General features: G+C 37.7%; 1 protein-coding gene across 10 annotated transcripts in view; it reads left to right on the top strand.

Annotated features, from left to right (window-relative positions):
• The window catches only part of CCDC91 (coiled-coil domain containing 91), a 457,065-nt gene that overhangs the window by 43,954 nt on the left and 392,239 nt on the right, over positions 1 to 20,872 (top strand). Inside the window, exon 1 of one of the 10 annotated variants that reach the window (XM_049882724.1) lies at positions 18,453 to 19,215. The exons of 8 other annotated variants lie outside the window; for them this stretch is intronic. Coding sequence is in view for 1 of the 2 variants with exons in the window: in XM_049882729.1 (XP_049738686.1) it covers positions 19,213 to 19,215 (3 nt within the window). In the remaining variant the exon portion in view is untranslated. Of the gene's footprint in view, positions 1 to 18,452; positions 19,216 to 20,872 lie in introns of those variants that run through there. One more of the 10 variants, XM_049882729.1, reaches the window with a different exon arrangement.

The following is a 20,872-nucleotide window of genomic DNA, read 5'->3' on the forward strand; positions in this document are numbered from 1 at the left end:
CTTCTCTGTTCAGGGCTTAGAAGTTTATCAAATATAGTGGGAAAAGATTACATTTATGTGCTAAAATGGGATTCTGTGCTGAATAAGCGACTACTTAAATAAAAAGGAGAAAACCGTGAATAGTAGTACTTATTTTTTTTTTTTCCTCTTTACTAAAGTGAGCTGAAGGAATAATCATGTAAATGATAGGATTTCCTCTTTTATAACAAGTTTTTAGGGAATTAGGACTGTTTGGATACTTTCAGCATGTAAAGCTGGTTAATTACCACACATTCTTTCCTTGTGATTCTGTAGCAATGCTGAGGTTTGGAATCAGGCAAATCTTTCATAGCTTTTTTTTTTTTTTATCAGCTCCCACTATAATTCTTTCTGTGTCTCCTGATGTCAGATTATATAGCATGCTTTGTTGGTTCTCATTCTTAGAAGATGTAGAGTCATTTTATAAGCAAAACAAATCTTTATCCTTTCTAGAACTCCGTTACTTGTACATGATTTTAGTAACAACAACAAAAATACATATATATACATATATAAAGGAAACCAAGGAGGTGTAGTGTTTAAGAGTTCAGCTGCCAACCAAAAGGTCGGCAGTTCGAACCTACCAGCTGTTCCTTGGAAACCCTATGGGGCAGTTCTACTCTGTCCTTTAGGGTCACTGTGAGTTAGAATCTCCTCGACGGCAGTGGGTTTATGTGTGTGTGTGTGTGTGTGTATATATATTATTTTGTAGATGTGTGCTTGTATATATAGGAAATGTAGCATTTTTAAAATGTAGTGCTCTACTCTGTTTTTATCCATTCTTAAAGTATGGTAATGGGTGGTTGGTCAGGGCAATGCAATTATAATTGCTCTTTATCCAGGAAACTGAAATTTATTCATGCTTCAAGTTTGTGTGTGTGTGTGTGTGTTAAAGAGAGAAAGTCAGCTGGACATTGTAAGGTAGTAAGTATGTTACTTTCATTTTAAGAGCTTCTATTTTAGCCTTTGAGAATGTTCTGAAGCCAGTATTATAAATGTATTGGAGTAAGTTGTAATGATGGTGAAGGAGCTAGGACTTAGGAGAATTGTACTGTTGTTCACATCACCACCATACTTTCCTATTACCTGTAGTGTACACACCTTTTTCTCAGAATAACAAAATTATGGCCCAGACTACACTCTTAAAATATTATCAGGAGATAGGCAAAAATGAAGAAGATGGTAGTTGCCATGCATTGAATTATGTCCCCCCAAAAATGTGTGTATCAATTGGGCTGGGCCATGATTCCCGGTATTGTGTCATTTTCCTGTATGTTGTAAATCCTGCCCCTGTGATGTTAATGAGGGAGGATGGGTGGCAGTTGTTTTAGTGAGGCAAGACTCAACCTACAGGACCGAATTGTGTCTTGAGGCATTCTCTTGAGTTATAAAAGATAGAAGCAAGCAGAGAGGCAGGAGGACCTCATGCCTCCAAGAAAGCAGTCCCGGGAGCGGAGTGTGTCCTTTAGACCCGGGTCCCTGCTCTGAGAAGCTCCTAGTTCGGGGAAAGATTGATGAGAGGGCTGACTGAGAGAGAAAGCCTTCCCCTGGAGCTGACACCCTGAATTTGGACTTCTAGCCTACTTTACTGTGAGAAAATAAACTTTTTTTGTTAAAGCCATCCACTTGTGGTATTTCTATTATAGCAGCACTAGATAACTAAGACAGTAGTATTGTAGTGCAGAGAAGCTAGCAGAGAATAGAATACATAATTGAATATATGCATTTTTATAGATAGGTATATATATGTGTATATATGTATATATAAATAGGAAACCCTGGTGGCATACTGGTTAAGTTCTATGGCTGTTAACCAAAAGGTTGGCAGTTCAAATCTACCAGTCGCTCCTTGGAAACTCTAGGGGCAGTTCTGCCCTGTCCTATAGGGTCGCTATGAGTCAAAATCGAGTCAATGGCAATAAACCAAAAAACCAAACCTGGTGCCGTCAAGTCGATTCCGACTTGTAGAGACCCTATAGGACAGAGTAGAACTGCCCCATAGAGTTTCCAAGGAGTGCCTGGCGGATTCGAACTGCTGACCTGTTGGCTAGCAGCTGTAGCACTTAACCATTACACCACCAGGGTTTCCCAATGGCAATAGGTTTTTTTTTTTTTCAAATCTATATCCATTACCCATTGCCATTGAGTTGATTCTGACTCATAACTACCCTATATGGTTTCCAAGGAGCGCCTGGTGGATTCAGACTGCTGACCTCTTGGTTAGTGGCCATAACTCTTAACCACTACACCACCACCAAGGCTATATATGTATATATATACAGACACAGACACAGACACAGACACACACGCAGGACACATATACATATGTATATCTGAATATGTTTCACATTAGGTTGCCTGGGAATATTGAAATTGCTCAGTTCATTGTATCACTTAACTATTCCAGGGGAGTAATTGTTTGCCAGTGAATGAAGTTTGGAAGTACACATTTGAGTTGTACATAGCTCTTGGAAAATTTTTATGACATTTTCTGAAACAGCAATTTTAAATTAACTGGATACCAATGTTATATTCATAGAGTTGCAGGTAGGCCTTAGAATTTTTTCATGTATTTGAGGAGTTGAAGTCAGAAATAATAAGTGTTTATTAATGGACTGTTTTTATGTGCAGAAAAAGAAATGACAGACTTTTCAGAGTGACTGGAAGAGAGGCAAAAGATGATCGTGAAGGGACTGTAAGATGTCATGTCAGGGATAAATGACTGTCGTCACAAAGGGGAGAAGTATAAGCCTGGGCATGATGAAGTCAGCCCTCGGCAGTCTGGGATGATGCCCTTACTTGTTGATTGCTTGGGAAGTAATCAAAACTTTATTTAATTGTTCTATCTTGTAACAATCTGAAAAAATAAGGCTTTTATGGAGAAAGAGTGAAAAGAAAATTCAAAGAAAGAGTTTTACTCAGAGGAAAGATGATTATAATTTGGGTATGCCTGATAACTTCCTAGTTTCAGGTAGTCTAGTTTACTGTGTTGTTGTTGTTAGGTACCGTCAAGTCAGTTCCAACTCATAGTGACCCTGTGTACAACAGAACGAAAACACTGCCTGGTCCTGTGCCTTCCTCACAATTGTTGTTATGCTTGAGCTGGTTGTTACAACTACTGTGTCAGTCCATCTCATTGAGGGTGTTCCTCTTTTTTGCTGACCCTCTGCCTTACCAAACAAGGTGTCCTTTCTCTGAGACTGTTCCCTCCTTATCATGTCCTAAGTGTGTGAGGTGAACTCTTGTGCATCTTTGCTTCTAAGGAACATTTTGGCTGTGCTTTGAAGACGTTTGCCTGTTTTCTGGCAATCTGTGGTATATTCGGTATTCTTTGCTAACACTGTAATTCAAAGGCATCAATTCTTTGGTCTTTATTCATTGTTCAGGTTTTGCATGCATATGAGGCAATTTAACACACCATGGCTTGAGTCAGGCACACCTTCGTCCTTCTTGTGACACCTTTGCTTTTTAACGCTTTAAAGAAGTCGTTTGTAGCAGATTTCCCCAGTGCAATGTGTCCTTTGATTTCTTCACTGCTGCTTCCGTGGTTGTTAATGGTGGATCCAAGTAAAATGAAATCTTTGACAACTTCAGTCTTTTCACCTTTTATCATGATGTTGCTTATTGGTACAGTTGTGAGGATTTTTGTTTTATGTTAAGGTGTAATCCATACTGAAGGTTGTAGTCTCTAAACTGCATCGGTAAGTGCTTCAAATCCTCACTTGCAGCAAGCAAGGTTGTGTCATCTGCATATTGCAGGTTGTTAATGAGTCTTCGTCCAATCCGATGCTGAGTTCTTCATATAGTCCAGCTTTGATTATTTGCTCAGCATACAGATTGAATAAGCATGGTGAAAGGATACAACCCTAACGCACACCTTCCCTGATTTTTAACCATGCAGTATCCCCTTGTTCCGTTTGAACGACTGCCACTTGATATAGGTGTGAGTTCCTCATGTGCACAAATTAAGTGTTCTGGAATTCCTGTTCTGCACAATGTTATCCAGACTCTGTTATGATCCACACAGTTAAATGCCTTTGTGCAGTGAATAAAACACAGGTAAACATCTCTCTGGTATTCTCTGCTTTTAGCTGGGGTCCATCTGACATCAACAATGATGTCCCTTGTTCCACGTCCTTTTCTGAACTGCTGCAACCACTTTTGAATGCTCTTCAGTGAAATTTTACTTGTGTGTGATTTTAATGATACTGTTCCATAATTTTCGCATTCTGTTGAATCGCCTTCCCTTAGAATGGGCACAAATACGGATTTCTTCCAGTTGGTTTGCCAGAAAGTTGTCTTCCAGATTTCTTGGCATAGATGAATGAATGCGTCCAGTGCTATATCTCTTTGTTGAAACATCTCAATTGGTATTCTGTCAATTCCTGGAACCTTGTTTTTTTTGGCCAGTGCCTTCGGTGCAGCTTGTTGACTTTTCCTTTAGTGCCGTTGGTTCTTTGTCACGTGCTACCTCTTGAAATGGTTGAATATCAACGAGTTTTTTTTTGATACAGTGACTGTATTCCTTCCATCTTCCTTTGATGCTTCTTTTATTGTTTATAATATTTTCCCTGTTTTATCCTTCAGTATTACAACTTGAGGCTGGAATTTTCTCTTTAGTTCTTTCAGCTTGAGAAATGCCAAGTGTGTTCTTCCTTTTTGGTTTTCTAACCCTAGGTTTTTGCACATTTCGTTATAATACTTTGTCTTCATAATCTGCCCTTTGAAATCTTCTGTTCAGCTCTTTTAGTTCATCATTTTTGCCTCTCACTTTAGCTGTTCTTTTCGAGAGCAAGTTTCAGAGTCTCTTTTGACATCCATTTTGGTCGTTTCTTACTTTCCTGTCTTTTTAATGACCCCTTGCTTTCTTCATGTATGATGTCCTTGATGTCATTTCACAACTCGTAAGGTCTTTGATCAATAGTGTTTAATGAGTCAAATCTATTCTTCAGATTGTCTCTGAATTCAGGTGGAATATACTCAAGTTTGTACTTTGGCTCTCTTGGGCTTGTTCTAATTTTTTTTAGCTTTGACATGAACTTGCATTATGAGCAATTGATGGTCTGTTCCACAGTCGGCTTCTGGTCCTGTTGATTTTCTGTGTGAGTATTCTATCCGTTATTGAAAGTGATACATTAAAGTCTCCAAATGTTATTTGTAGAACTATTTCTCTCTTAAGTTCTGTCAGTTTTTGCTTCACATATTTTAGAACTCTGCTGTTAGGCACATGTATATTTATAATAGTGTTTCTTTTCTTGACAGACTGATCCTTTTATCATTCTATAATCTTCTTTCTCTCCTATAACAACTTTTTGAATTAAAGTCTATTTTGTCTGATATTAATATAGCTACCCCAGGTATCTTTGATTTCTGTTTTCATGGGCGGGGGGGGGGGGGGGCGGATATATACACATACCTTTCACTTTCATCCCGTTTGTATCTTTTGATTTAAAATGAGTCTCTTGTAGATGGCATATAGGTTGGTCACTCAGCAGGTATTGAGAAAACGTACTGCTATTTACCACAATGTGAGGAATTTTGGTGTATAATTTTTATGCTGTTTGATCAGAGATCCTCAGTATAGTTATAGGGTTTCCTTCTTCATTTTCTGAATGGGGTCTAATCTGCGTCATCAGTCTGTATTCTCTCTGACTAGGTGACAATTCCAGAACATTGTGTTGAAACTATATAGTTTTTAAGATGGCTACAGTTGCACTTGGATTGCTCTTAGTGCTTTGGTCTTTTTAGAATTCATGCACTTGGTAACAAATACCACCAGTAACAACATCTTTAAAGGATGAGGACTATAGATATGTACAATTTAAAATTGCTTCTTTTGGAATCTCATTTACTTTTCCATTCTTCCTCTATTTCTTATTGAAATTACATCTGTTCTTTAAGATTATGTAAGCTCTAGCAAACTGAGCTTTGCAATCCTATCCAAGGGAAAAGTCAGTAACTTATACAGAGCGAATGTAGAGAGGGAAAAAAAACCCACTTTTTTGGCATCGTGTCAGGAAATTGAAAGCGTTGTGAAGAGCATGTGTACAGATATATGTGAACTTGTAGCTCTTACATACTACAGGGTATAATCTAGGGCATAGCAAATAAAATCTTTTTATCTCTCATATAAAGGAACGATGCTGTTAATATGTCTAGTACCTATCTGTTCTTTCCCTAAATAAATGAAGTCGTTTAACATTTTTTTGTACTAAGTTGGGCTATGGCTTCATATGGCTTTCTTTTTCAAGGTCTGTTTTCCTATTCAGGATACCCAGCCCAGCTTCTAGTGTTCCAGTGCAGCTACCTGCCATCTATATCCTGTCTTCTTCTTTTGCCTGTTTTCTGAGCAATATTCCTTCCTATACATTTATTCCTGCCTCTTTTGAAATTCATTTGGTATACCATTTCATTAGGGTGTTAGAAGATAAACTGAGTAATCCTAATGTATCAATGATGCTGCTACTGATAGGGGATTTTGGTATTTAAATTCCTAATTCTAGGAGGTGTTAACTTGTAAGTCATTAATACAGCAATGTTATGCATTTTGAGTGAAATTTTATTTAACTTATTTTATTTCGATAGCCAGTATCTTTATTTAGATTCTTACTGTACAGAAAAGAGATGTCTTCTTGAAAGAAGTACTCTTAAAATGTAAGAGTCTCCTTGGAATAAATTATGTCTTTTAAAACTCAGGCTAGTGGGGTATGTTTGCACTCTTTTCTTGGTAGCTCCAAATCAGGTATATTTGTGGATAGCCTGTTTGTCTCGGAAAGGGAACCTAAAGCTGAGCCTTTCACTTGGGGAGTGCTTAAATGTTCCACAAAATCAGTGACCAGAATTGTTTCATTTTGTGCCTATGTGGTTTCTGCGGGTGGTTTGTTGTTTTAAAAACAGTTTCAAAGAAATGCATTTTTTTTTTTTTCCTGGCAATCATGTGTATCCTGTGTAAGTATTTTTCATGATTAATAATTTTGAGAAGAACCAACTCCAGGTCATAATGCAATTGGCTGAAGTCATGGAGTTTTATCCAGAGTCATCCCATATGGTTTTGTGCGTGGTTTGCCAAAATCTGTTAACACTGAGGTTCCCAAATGGAATTGTAATGGTTTCCTCTTCTATTTCTCACTGTCACCAACCTGTTTCAGGAAATTATTTTTATTCATTTTATGTAAATCAACATTCTTTAAGAGAAACTTACGAGACATTTTGATTTAATTTATTCTATACTTGTATCCTTGCTTTTTGAGGGGGGGAAGGGTGGTATTTTTCCTTCTCTTTCTCACTCTATATAGAAATTTCCATTTCTGATTATGACTTGAATTCCAGAGTCTTCATTGTGCTTTGATTTCCATCTTCTTCCTCATGTAGGCTTGGTGGTTAGAAATCTTGTCTTTAATTGAAATTTAAAGTGGCTAAGCTTCTATCATTTTCCATTCTCCTGTCCAGTAGTCCCGGTTTGCTTCTGTAGGTACACTGCAACCTTTTAATAATGAATTTGGGTTTAAAGAGAAATTGAATTAAATTCTTGAGTTATTTTGGAACTAGTAACATCATGCTATTTACATTTCTGGCTACAGGGGAGGTTTTTGTGAAAATGAAGCTTTATAGGAAAAAGCTTCATGTCAGCCTGTAGTCTTGGAAGGGATCTTTAGGATTTGGCTAGTTTATAATTAGAACTTTAAATAGTTTGCAGATATATTCTAGTTAACAAGTGAATATTACTCAAATTTAGGAATTAGCCAGAAAGAAGACTTGAGAGATCACCTCTCTGAACTTCCAATTTAATAGAGGCAGCTGAAACCTAGATAGATTAGGTGACAGTGTAAGATAACACTGTAATTTAACGGAAGAGTTAGGACTAGAGCCTAGTGCCCTGTCCCCAACTCCAGCGTTCTTTCCACTACCTCTTTACGCTATCCTATCCTTAACAAGGAAACCCTGGTGGTATAATGGTTAAGTGCTACGGCTGCTAACCAAAAGGTCGGCAATTGGAATCCACCAGGCACTCCTTGGAAACTCTGTGGGGCAGTTCTGCTGTGTTCTATAGGGTCACTGTTAATCGGAATTGACTAGATGGCTGTGGGTTTCATTTCTTTTTGGTCATCCCTAACAAAATAAGAATTTAAAGTGTAAAATGTAATGGCTCTGGTTTTAAAATGCCCAAATACATTTTATTTTTACAATGTACATTTGAGTGATGAAGAAAGTTTACACCTTGATGCCAAATTTTCCCCATAACCTGTAAAACAGTACTGATTGTCTCTGAGGTTATCAGTTAGCTATTGAGAAAGGAGATGGTGTAGACCTTATTTTGTTCAAGTTTATATTCCTCATTGTTTTGAAGTAATTTTTAAAAGTTCCCAAGCTAGGAAAACCTGCAAATAAGAACCTCTTGTATTGGCTGGCCACTGTTGACTGGCTAGTTAGCATTACCCCCTTCCTCTGTACCTTTCTAACAGCCTCTATTTTCTTCAGGTATTTAGCCCCTGTTTGCATGACTCAGGGAAAGGGGACTTCATTCTTAGCTCAGGATTGATTGTGAGAAGTCTCAACAGTACATGGTAATTCACTTTCTTTGCTAGTGACAGATTCAGGATGGGCACATCACAATCTCAAAATATTTTGGTCATCTTGTTTCCAGCCTGTGGCTGAAACCATATGTAGGAGGCCAGATCCAAGGGAATCACAGAGAAGAGGTAAAGCTCTGGTGAGCATTGTTTAAAGGCTATCACCTGTGGACTTTTTGTTCTATGGGATACTGGTTACATATTTCCTTACTGTTTAAGCCAGTTTAATTTTGGAATTTTTGGTTACTTCTGCATGAAAGTATTCAGTCTGTTGCATATCCTATTACTTTATACTGTGAAAGAAGAGTGCATATGAGTTAGGTTTTGGCAACTAAGTGGATGTGAATTCAAGGAAGAGGGAAGACTTTCAATAGATTTGAAACTAGGAAAATCTCTTAAAAGGTTTGTGACTGGGAGAATTGCATAGATTTGTGATGGGGAAAATCAAAATCATGGCTCATGAGGCCTCATAAACCGCTGTGGTTTATCTTTCATTCTTGTAGCTCCACTAAACTTTACATTTCTTTTAACAGTGACCTCCTAAATCCAGGGGATTCTATTCATCCCTTTTCTTCCTTGGACTCTATTATATTAAACCCCTTTCCACCTTTGTGCACTTTTTTTTTTTTTAATGATTTCTAGGGTGTCGTGCTATCTTTACATTTTTGATCATTCCTTTTATATTTCTTTTACTGACTTTCTCTACCTATCTCTTGAATATTGATGTTCTATTCCTACTACGGTTTTGTCCTTCACCTGATTTTTTATAATAATTTTTTTTTAGAATAGTTTCAGATTTACAGAAAAATTGTAACGACAGTACAGAGTTTCCATATACCCCACACCCAGATTCCCTTATCATTAGCATCTTACGTTAATATCGTCCCACTTGCTGTTACATCAGCTCCTACTCATGGCAACCCTATATGTGTCAGAGTAGAACTGTGCTCCATAGGGTTTTTAATGGCTGATTTTCTGAAGTAGTTCACAGGTCTTCCACAGGGTCTCTGGGTGAAATTTGAACTTCCAGCCTTTCGGTTAGCAGTCCAGCATGGTTATCCATTTATACCACCCAGGGGTTCTCATTAATATGGTTGTTGTTGTTAAGTGCCATCGAATCACTTTCAACTCTTAGTGACCCTGTGTACAACAGAAGTAAACATTGCCCAGTCCTACGCCATCCTCACAGTCATTGCTATGTTTGAATCCATTGTTGCAGCCACTGTGTCAGTCCATCTTACTGAGGGTTGTCTCTGTTATCTAGTGTTGCTAAAACAGAAATACCACAAGTGAACGGTTTCAACAAACAGAAGTTTATTTTCTTACAGTCTAGTAGGCTAGAAATCTGAATTCAGGGTGTCAGCTCCAGGGGAAGGCTTTCTCTGTTGGCTCTGGAGGAAGGTCCTTGTCATCAATCTTCCCCTGGTCTAAGAGCTTCTCTGTGCAGGAACCTTGGGTCCAAAGGACACACACTTCTCCCTGTGCTGCATTCCTGGTGGTTTGAGGTCACCATGTCTCTCTACTCACTTTTCTCTTTTATATCTCAAAAGGGATTGGCTCAAGACACAATCCAATCTTGTGGGTTGAGTCCTGCCTCATTAACATAACTGCAGCTAATTCCGTCTCATCAACATCATAGAGACAGATTTCACAACACAGGAAAATCACATCAGACAACAAAAATGGTGGACAAGCACACAATAATGGGAATCATGGCCTCATGGCCTAGCCAAATTGATGCACATATTGTTGGAGGACAAATTCAATCCATGACAAGGGTTGTCCTCTTTTTCACTGACCCTCTACTTTACTAAGCATAATGTTTTTCTCCAGGGATTGGTCCCTCATATCAACGGCACGTACCATCAACATGACCTGCTATTGTTGATGTTGACTTTGATCATCTGGCTGAAGTAGTGTTTGTTGGTTTTTGCCACTGTAAAATTCCTTTCCCCCCTTTCTATCCTATACTCTTCGGAAGGAAGTCACTGCACAGCTCACACTTGAATGGGATGTTAGACTCTTCTTCCTTGAGGGAGGGAGGAGTATCCCATATAAATTATTTGGAACTTTTCCTGCATGGGAGATTTGTCTGTTCTTCCCCATTTATTTATTTATTCATTCATTTATTGACATATTTTGGCTCCAGGCCACGTATTCAGCAGCTTCATTTGTGGATATTCTTGCACCATAGGCGCTTTATTGTCCAACTATTGTAAATTATTTGTGATATTTTGGGTTTGTCATATTGTGTGCTTTATATACTCTTCCTTTGCACATGTTGTTTACTTTGTCCAGAATGCCTAACAGGAAAACCGACTTTTACTTATCCTTCAATATTGAACTTAAATATCCTCACACATACAGAGTTAATCACCTTTCTCTGTTGTCATCGTACCATGTACATAGATACGTTATATGCACTATAATTGTATATTTGCAAATCTGTCTATTAAACTGTGGCCTCCAGGAGGAAGCACAAGGACCAAACTTAATTCATCATTACTACTTCAGCATTTTGGAGCCCTGGTGGTATAGTGGTTAAGCATCTGGCTGCTAACCAAAAGGTCAGCAGTTCCAATCCACCAGCCCTTCCTTGGAAACCCCACGGGGTGGTTCTACTTTGTCCTGTAGGGTAGCTATGAGTCAGAATCAACTCCACAGCAATGAGTTTGTTTACTCTAGCACTTAGTATCCACTCAGTCTGTGTTTGTTACAGATTCTGTAGTGCAGAAATCTTGTCTAAATATCTTTTACAAATGGCCATCAGGCTTCTACATGAGCACATACAGTAGTGGAAAGTTTATACCTAGAAAGATAGTGATTATTTTTGGACAAGCCTAATTTTTAGAAGAAGAAGCCCTGGCATCACAACAGTTAAGCACTTGACTGCTAACCGAAAAGGTTGGCATTTTGAAAACCCACTCAGTGGCCTCATGGGAAAAAGACCTGCCAATCTGCTCCTGTAAAGATTACAACCTAGAAAAACATGTGAGACAGTTCTACTCTGTCACATGGAGTTGCTGTGAGTCAAAAATAGACTTGACAGCACCTAACAACAACTTTTGTTTTCCCCCATTTTTTTTTTTATTGTACTTTAGACGAAGATTTACAGAACAAACTAGCTTCTCGTTAAACAGTTAATATACATATTCTGTTGTGACGTTGGTTGCCAACCCCACGACATGCTAACACTCTCCCTTCTCAACATTGGGTTCCCTATTACCAGCTTTCCTGTTCCCTCCTGCCTTCTAGTCCTTGCCCCTGGGCTAGTGTGCCCGTTGAGTCTCATATTGTTTTATGGGCCTGTCTAATGTAAAAGGCCACTGTTTTTTTTTTTTTTTTTTTTATTCAATGTGCTTTAAGTGAAAGTTTACAAATCAAATTGGTCTCTCATACAAAAACTTATACACACCTTGCTATGTACTCCTAGCTGCTCTCCCCCTAACGAGACAGCACACTCCCCTCTCCTCCCTGTGTTCTCCATATTCATTCAACCACCTCCTGTCCCTCTCTCCCTTCTCATCTCACCTCCAGAAAGGAGCTGCTCACATAGTCTCATGTGTCCACTTGAGCCAAGAAGCTCACTCCTCACCAGTCCAATCCCTGTCTGAAGAGTTGGCTTCAGGAATGGTTCCAGTCTTGGGCTAACAGGGTCCGGGGACCACGACCTCTGGGGTCCCTCTAGTCTCAGGCAGACCATTAAGTCTGGTCTTTTTACAAGAATTTGAAATCTGCACCCCACTATTCTGCTCCAACAGGGACTCTCTGTTGTGTTGCCTGTCATGGCGGTCACTGGTGGTAGCCAGGCACCATCTAGTTCTGGTCTCAGGCTGATGTAGACTGTGGTTTATGTGGTCCTTTCTGTCTCTTGGGCTCATTTTTACCTTGTGTCTATGGTGTTCTTCATTCTCCTTTGCTCCAGGTGGGTTGAGACCAATTGACGCCTCTTAGGTAGCTGTTTGCTAGTGTTGAAAACCCCAGACGCTGCTTACGAAAGTGGGACGCAGAACGTTTTCTTAATATGTTTTGTTATGCCAGTTGACCTAGATGTCCCCTGAAACTATGGTCCCCAGACCCCCTTCCCTGCTACCCTGGCCTTCAAAGCATTTGGTTGCATTCAGGAAACTTCTTAGCTTTTGCTTTAGTTCAGTTGTACTGACCTCCCCTGTACTGTGTGTTGTCTTTCCTTTCACCTAAAATAGTTCTTGTCTACTATTTAATTAGTGAATGCCCCTCTCCCTCCCTCCCCACCCTTGTAACCATCAAAGAATATTTTCTTCTGTGTTTAAACTTTTTTTTGAGTTTTTATAATAGTGGTCTCAGATAATATTTGTCCTTTTGCGACCGACTGATTTCACTCAGCATAATACCTTCCAGATTCTTCCATGTTATATGTTTCACGGATTTACCATTGTTCTTAATCATTGCATAGTATTCTGTTATGTGAATATAGCATAATTTATTTATCCATTCATCCATTGATGGGCACCTTGGTTGCTTCCATCTTTTTGCTGTTGTAAACAATGCTGCAGTGAACATGGATGTGCATACATGTGTTCCTGTGAAGGCTCTTATTTCTCTAGGATATATTCCAAGGAATGGGATTGCTGGATCGTATGGTAGTTCTATTTCTAGCTTTTTAAGGAAGTGCCAAATCAATTTCCAAAGTGGTTGTACCATTTACATTCCCACCAGCAGTGTATAAGTGTTCCAGTCTCTCCACAATCTCTCCAACATTTATTATTTTGTGTTTTTTAGATTAATGCCAGCCTTGTTGGGGTGAGATGGTGTCTCATTGTAGTTTTGATTTGCATTGCTCTAATGGCTAAAGGAACAACACCTTTTAGAAAGCCATTATTGTATTTATTTTGTAAATTTTGTAATCTACCTTTAGCTTTCATTTATCTGTTTTCTGGAACTACAAAAAGTTAATTTGTTCATTTGGCATTCTACATGTATTTGAGCACTGAATATGTGTCACATACATTTCAGAAGTCTCTTGGTTGCAAATGAACAAAACCTAAACAAGCTCGGTTAAGAAAAACATATTAGTTTATTAATATTGGAAGTCTCCAGAGTTTTCTGATTGTTCATCTTTATCAGGAGTACATTTTGAGACTGTATCCCCAGTATGGATGGATGGATGAAAGGATGGATGGATGAAAGGATGGGTGGATGAAAGGATGGATGGGTGAAAGGGTGGATGGGTGAAAGGGTGGATGGATGAAAGGGTGGATAGACCTATCTATACATTGTATATGTAGATGGTTGTAATAATACATACATTATAAAATGGACACAAATATAGAACTTTTCAAAGACTAATGCAAAATAGATGTGTTTTCTTCTATACGTTGTCGTAATTCTTTTCACATCTTAATGGATTATCCTGTGTGCCCTCTCTGCCTTGTGGGGTGATCTGTGCATTCTGTTTTAAAAACCTCTGATGTATGTAATCAGACTGCAGTGTGCGCAAGGGTGAAGCTGGTCTTGGAATGACTGAAACCAGATACTCAGATGCCTCTAGGTGGTCTACTTCTTTTTTCTTTGCTTCTCTTTCTTTAATGGTTTTGTTCTCTCAGATTTGACTTATTCTTGGGGTTAGGACCGTTACTGTTGCTGGCTTTGGGCTCATTTCTTCCCAGCTCACATTTATTTATTCAAGAAATTATGAACGGAGTGCATACTGTGTGCCATCCACTATTCTAGGTGCTGAGGATATAGCAGGGAGTATTAAAAATAAGTTAAATGATAAGTGGTATGCAAAAAGTTAACACAGAGTGATGTGATAGTGACTAAGTAAGTAGCTGCTTTAGGAAAGCTTCTGTCCAGAGGGAACATTAAAGCGGAGATATAAATCACAAGAAATAGGCAGCCATGCAAATATCTGGAGGAAGAACAGCCCAGGGACTAGTTCAGGTAAACCTTCTTGAGAAAGTAAGATAATGCAGTTGGGTTCAGGCCTTAGTAGTGAGGTGAATTTTATGATCAGAGAGAAAAGAGGCTTTATTCCTTTTTCTTGTTGGAAACGTCCTAGGAAAACTCTGATGGAGTCAGTTTCCTACCCCTACGGCTAATTGTTATGGTGTGTGTGTAGGGAGGTATGTGTTGTTTTGTTTAGCTCATCTGGATGAACTGCCTACCCCTGTGGCTGTAAAAAGTGTGGGGGTAAGGATGTTGGACTAGCAAAAATAAGAGATGCCACTTACCATAGACTTTGTGGGCCAAGAATTTTTCATTATGCTGACTACGAGTTCTGTCTTAAGATATTTGAAGGTAACCTTTTCTTTCTGCTCCTTGCTGACTTTTATCAGGGCTAAGTTTTCCTAGTTTTTTCCAATATATCATCATCCCTCTCTGAAATAAATCTTTAATTCTAATGACATCTATCACTTTAACACTGCATGACAGTGGTGAGGATGAGACATGGAAAGAGAAGATGGAAATCTCAATATATACTATGAACATAAGAATTCCATGGATGGCCATTCATTTGTGAAGGATATATGTAATTGGGGCTCTCCGTACTTTATTTCCTACGTAAGGAAATTGGCCAGTGTATTTTAGAGTTTCTTAAAGTTGAAAACAAAAAGGGCTTCCATGTATCTCTATATAAATGAGAAAACTTTGTTAACACAAAATGTTTCATCCTGTAAATATTTTAGGTAAGCAAGTTTTTTGATGCATTTTTGTGCTTACTGACTTTTAGTAGTATTAAAAACTTTAACCCAGTATGGTAGAGAGGGCTGCATGGTTTGAATTCTGTGTAGCGGTGGTGTGAACATAATATTGATTCACACGTGGTATTCACTGTTAGGGACAAAACTGGGCATTAGAGTTTGATGTTTCTGAATTGGTGTAGTTGGAGTACTTTAGCAATATGTGATGGTGTGTGACAATCTTATTTTTGAAATCACCTGGAATAGGTGCCCGAAAAGAAGTATGAAGCTTATTTCTATAAAGAGTTGATCATGAGATGTACTATTACTAAACTGCAGTAATCATAGTATTGGATATTATGTTCTTTTTCAAATAAATCATGTAGTTAATTATTCAGATTACAGTGTTTGAGTTACATTAGGTTTGATTCATTGTCAAAAAAACAAACAAAAAAAAAACCCAACCAAACAAAAAAACCCCAAAAACTCTTACATCAGGGTACGAGAGTGAGCCTTGTGAGTTTCAGTACTTAAATTAGATGTTGAAATATTTCATATTGTGGCTGGGACTTTTAAAAATTCCTAAGAAATGGAGCTGTATGGTGAACTGCTTTGCTTTACTATTATTACAGAATTTTAACATTGCTTTTCTTTGTTGTTATTTTGGGTTTTGTACATGTGGGTTGTGAGAAATAAACTGGAAATCCTGTCTCTGTGGATTAGAATCTGGTGTGGTTTCAAAAGGCAAACAAAATATTTTAGAATATATTTGCCAGATGAAATTTTAAATGGACTTTCCATAGGGTACAAGCTTTTTAGGTTAAATAATGGAAAGTGAGTTTATGGTTGCATATAGACTCCTGTTGACTTACATCTGATTTTGTTAATGTATGGTGGGCAATCAGTAGCTGAAAAAAATATTATTATGTATCCTTAGTACAGCTTGTTCCTGTTCACTATGACAGGTTGTTTGGGGAAGAGTTCTGAGATGGAGTGCTAAGACTTGATATCCTAAAAGACTAGTGGGTGTTTATATTTATAAAATGACAGGTGTATTCCATGATCCAGAATATTTTGATTTTTTAAAAAAGACTTTCCCTAAAATAATTGAAATTAGCAATTTTAGATTTTTAATAGCACTTAAGTGAAGATATGCATGTTTAGGAAAGGAACATATAGTAGTAGTATTATAGCCAAATTTAGAAAGATCTAGGTGAGTTTATTGTCTTTCAGCTTGCATTATTCTTATTTACATGAGTAGTTGTAGATGTCACATATAATTTGAGATCTACATCTGTTTTTATGTTAAGTGAATCTGATCCAGGCTCAGCTCTCTTCAATGGTGATTTTCCCAGCTGTAAATTAGGAAGTTGGCATTGAAAACCATGTGGTTTTATGTAAGCAGAATTCAGATTGTGATGTTTTCTGTCACTTTGTAATTCTTATTTTAGAGTTTTAATTTTTTAAACAGGGTAATTTAATTAGGGAGGTCTGAAATCTGTGATTCCATATACTGTCAGGTACAGTGATGGTTAATGTTTGAATCAAACTGAATATCCTATATTAGACAGTACAGTGGAGTTTTTACCAACCCACCTAGATTTGTAACCATGGACTTCTATCTTTTATTTATAGAACTACAGGAGACCTTTTGTATTTGCATTCTAAAACTTCCTGGAAACACAGAAATACAGATATTTATAGAATTTTCCTGCAGTAGTGATAAGCCTAAAGCATAAGCCATTTACTGTTATTTTGCCTTACTTAAAAAAAAAACAAAAAAAAAAACTTTTCAAACTGTTGGTCTGAATTGCAGATTTCAGTTTGAATATTTCAGGCACCGTTAAGTCTTTTCCTTATAGCTGTTGTCTGCTTGTATAATGCCATCTACTAGATTATAAATGTCTTGAGTATTGGGGTTACTATACATCTATGAGTCGGAATCGACTTGACGGCACTGGGTTTTTATACATCTTTGTATTCAAGTTATACTTAGCTCCTCATATAATGACTTATAAAGAATAAGTATAATGGGCTTATTGAATTAAATTGGATTGAATTGAATAGTTGTTAGGTGCCATCCAGTCAGTTCTGACTCATAGCGACCCTGTGCACAACTGAACGAAACACTGCCTGGTCCTGTGCCATCCTCACAATTGATAACATGTTTGAGTCCATTGTTGTAGCCACCATGTCAGTCCATCTCATTGAGAGTCTTCCTCTTTTTCGATAACCCTCACTTTACCAATTGAATTGAATTAGATAGGTGGAAAAACGGGACTAAACTGAGGGAAGCTAAGGCTTGTAAACTTTCTAGATAATCTTGTTACTTTAGTTTATGTAATCAAGTTGGTGGTTTTATTCACCTTTGAAACCTTTATCACTGAACAGTCAGAAACTTGACTTTAATTCTTATCCTGCTACCAACTAGCAATTCAACTTCGAGTAAGTTGCTCTGTGTAGTAATTCCAGTGATTAAAAAAATAACATTATTTTGTTTCAATGGATAACTCTCATGAGTTAATTTTTAGACTAATTTCTTCGTTTTTTTCCCCCTTAAGTCCCCCATTAAAATTACTGTGTAATTTACATATATTGTGAGATGTACACATATCAGGTGTATAATTGGTTGAATTCTGACAAATTGTCTGTCCGTCTATCTCACCTTGTAACAATACCCCTATCAAGACATAAAACATTTTTATCTCCCCAGAAAGTTCTCTCTTTCCCCTTCCAGTGAATCTTTCTCCACCTTGCTCCATTCTCCTCCCTGGCATCCACTCCTATTTATATTTGCGTCTTCTTGCATGTCATTTAAATGTAATTATACGATGTGTACTTTTTGTGACTGGTTTACTTTGCCCATCGTAATGTTTCTGAAGTCCATCCACTTCAGTATTTTTGAATGGTGTGTGAGAAATGTTAGAGGACATCCCCTTGTGGTGGATGAGAGCGTTTTTGTTTATGTTATTGTTTAATACAGAGATCAAAGAAGAATCTGTGTAAATTGACAATACTTAAACTATGCTTTTGTGACCTAGGTAGGAAGTAGGTCTTTTGGTAATTGTGATGGGCATTCATGGAATGTTCATAAAGTCCAGCTTAATCTGGAAATTAAAATCTTCCATTTTATTTTTTTGTTAGAAAAGACAATTTAGTCCCAATTATTGAACCCTAACCTGCTCTAAAAATATCAGCTTTTAGGTTTGGAAGGAAGAAACACATTTAATGTTTGATCTTTGTTCTGTTATAAGGATATGTAGATATGGACCTCTGTCAATTTAATTAACAAAGCCTTTGAACAGGTCATCATTAGTTCATTGGGGTACAGATATATGGCTTAACTCTTGCCATCATCTTTATATTTTAATTAAAAACCTTTTGCTGAGCACATAATCCATTTGAAGAATGGGGTGCCAGGATTGGAGGAAGATTCATTAACAGCCTGCATCATGCAGATGACACAACCTTGCTTACTGAAAGTGAAACTGACTTGAACCACTTACTCATGAAAATCAGACTGCAGCCTTCAGTATGGATTACACCTCAACATAGAGAAAACAGAAATCCTCATAAGTAAGCAACATCATGATAAACGGAGAAAAGATTGAAGTCGTCAAGGATTTCATTTGACTTGGAACCACAGTCAACACCCACGCAAGTAGCAGTCAAGAATTTAAAAGACACATTGCATTGGCAAATCTGCTGCAAAAGACCTCTTTAAAGTATTAAAAAGCAAAGGTGTCACTTTGAAGACTAAGGTGCTTCTGACCCAGGCTATGGTGTTTTCAGTCGCCATATATACATGCAACGGCTGGACAATGAATAAGGAAGACCGAAGAAGAATTGACACCTTTGCATTATGGTGTTGGTGAAGAATATTGAATATACCACAGACCGCCAACAGAACAAACAAATCTGTCTTGGAAGAAGTACAGCCATAGTGCTCCTTAGAAGCAAGAATGGTAAGACTGTGTCTCACATACTTTGGACATGTTGTCAGGAGGGATCAGTCCCTGGAGAAAGACATCATGCTTGGTAAAGTAGAGGGTCAGGGAAAAAGAGGAAAACCCTCAATGAGATGGATTGACACAGTGATTGCAACAAGGGGCTCAAGCACCTTGTGAGGATGATGCAGGCAGTATTTCGTTCTGTTGTATGTAGGGTCGCTATGAGTCAGAAGTGCTTGATGGCACCTAACAACAACAACAAAAAACAGTTTAAAAAAGGAGATTATAGTAGAACCTCTTTTATTCAGTTCAATTGAGACTAGTAATTATTAGGTTTATAAAATGTTTTTGACTAGAGTGGGTAGTCATAAAAATATGTACATACCATAAAACATAATCTATATTTATAGTCCAGTCTTTTGATGTTTGGTACAGATCTTTTCTTTGAACATGGGTCAGCTGATTAGAATTCATCATGGACTTTCTTAAACCAGACCTTTAAGTTCATTTTCAATTTCTAGTTTCAGTTTGCTTTTAAGTGTAGTGAGACAGTTCCAGAGTAGTCCCAGTTATTGTTCTGAATTGTCATAAACAGTCTTACCTCTTGACAGTAGTTTATTTTTAAAGCAAGTAGCCTTTATCAAGTCGTTACAAAGTATTCAACTTATTGTTCAAATGGAAATAACTATGTCCATTTACATTTTTATTTTATAGATTTTTAAAAACATTTGATCAAATTATGTCGTTAACTAGTACGACTGAGATAAACACATTTGGGAAAAAATACAGCTGATTTTTTATAGTAATTCAGTTGATGGGAACACGAGCACAGGATCATATCCTGTCCATGACTCTTTTCTTCACACTGTGGCAATCAAAAATGGTGGGGAGAATTGGTTTATCTTATGAGTTAGTTACGTGGAAGCCAATTAAGAGAACTTCTACTGTAGAATGTAAACTGATAAAACCTTTTTAAAGTTCATTATAGCTACAAGTTAGTAGTCTCCTTTCTTTCCCCTTGTCACAGTGAATTTGTTCATGCCATAAAATGCAATTGACAGTTTTTGTTTTAGTTATCTATTGCTGTGTAACGAATTACCCCAAAATTCATTGGCTTAAAAAAACTATGTTATTTTGCTAACAACTTTTTGGATCAGGAATTTGGGAAGGGTTTTGCTGGTCTGTTGTACAGTTGCAGTCAGATGGTAACTAGGGCTGTAGTCATTGGAAGGCTTCTTTATTCACATGTCTAGTGCCTAGGCCAGGATTGCTGGAACAGTAGGAGATTGATTAAGTGTCTCTGTCCTCATGTGGTCTCTCCACATGGCCAGTTTGAGCTACCTTATAGCATGTTGGTCTGAGAATAGTCAAATTTCTTACATGGAGGCTGGCTTGCTCCAGACCAAGTGTTCTAAAAGACAGGAAATGTGAGCTGCCAATTTCTTAAGGCTTGGGCCCAGAAATGGCACTGTGTCATTTCTGCCACATACTACTGGTCAAAGCAGTTGTAGAGCCCACCCACATTCAAGCAGAGAAGACATAAGCTGTACCTCTTGACAGACTTGTCAAGGAATTTGTGGCCATTTTTCATCTGTCACAGGTTTAAATGTTTAAATTAATGACATTTTTTATTGTAAAAAGCTTGAGAATATTTTTGATGGATGTCAACATT

Source organism: Elephas maximus, chromosome 4, assembly GCF_024166365.1.
Source record: "Elephas maximus indicus isolate mEleMax1 chromosome 4, mEleMax1 primary haplotype, whole genome shotgun sequence".
Classification (NCBI taxonomy): Eukaryota; Metazoa; Chordata; class Mammalia; order Proboscidea; family Elephantidae; genus Elephas; species Elephas maximus.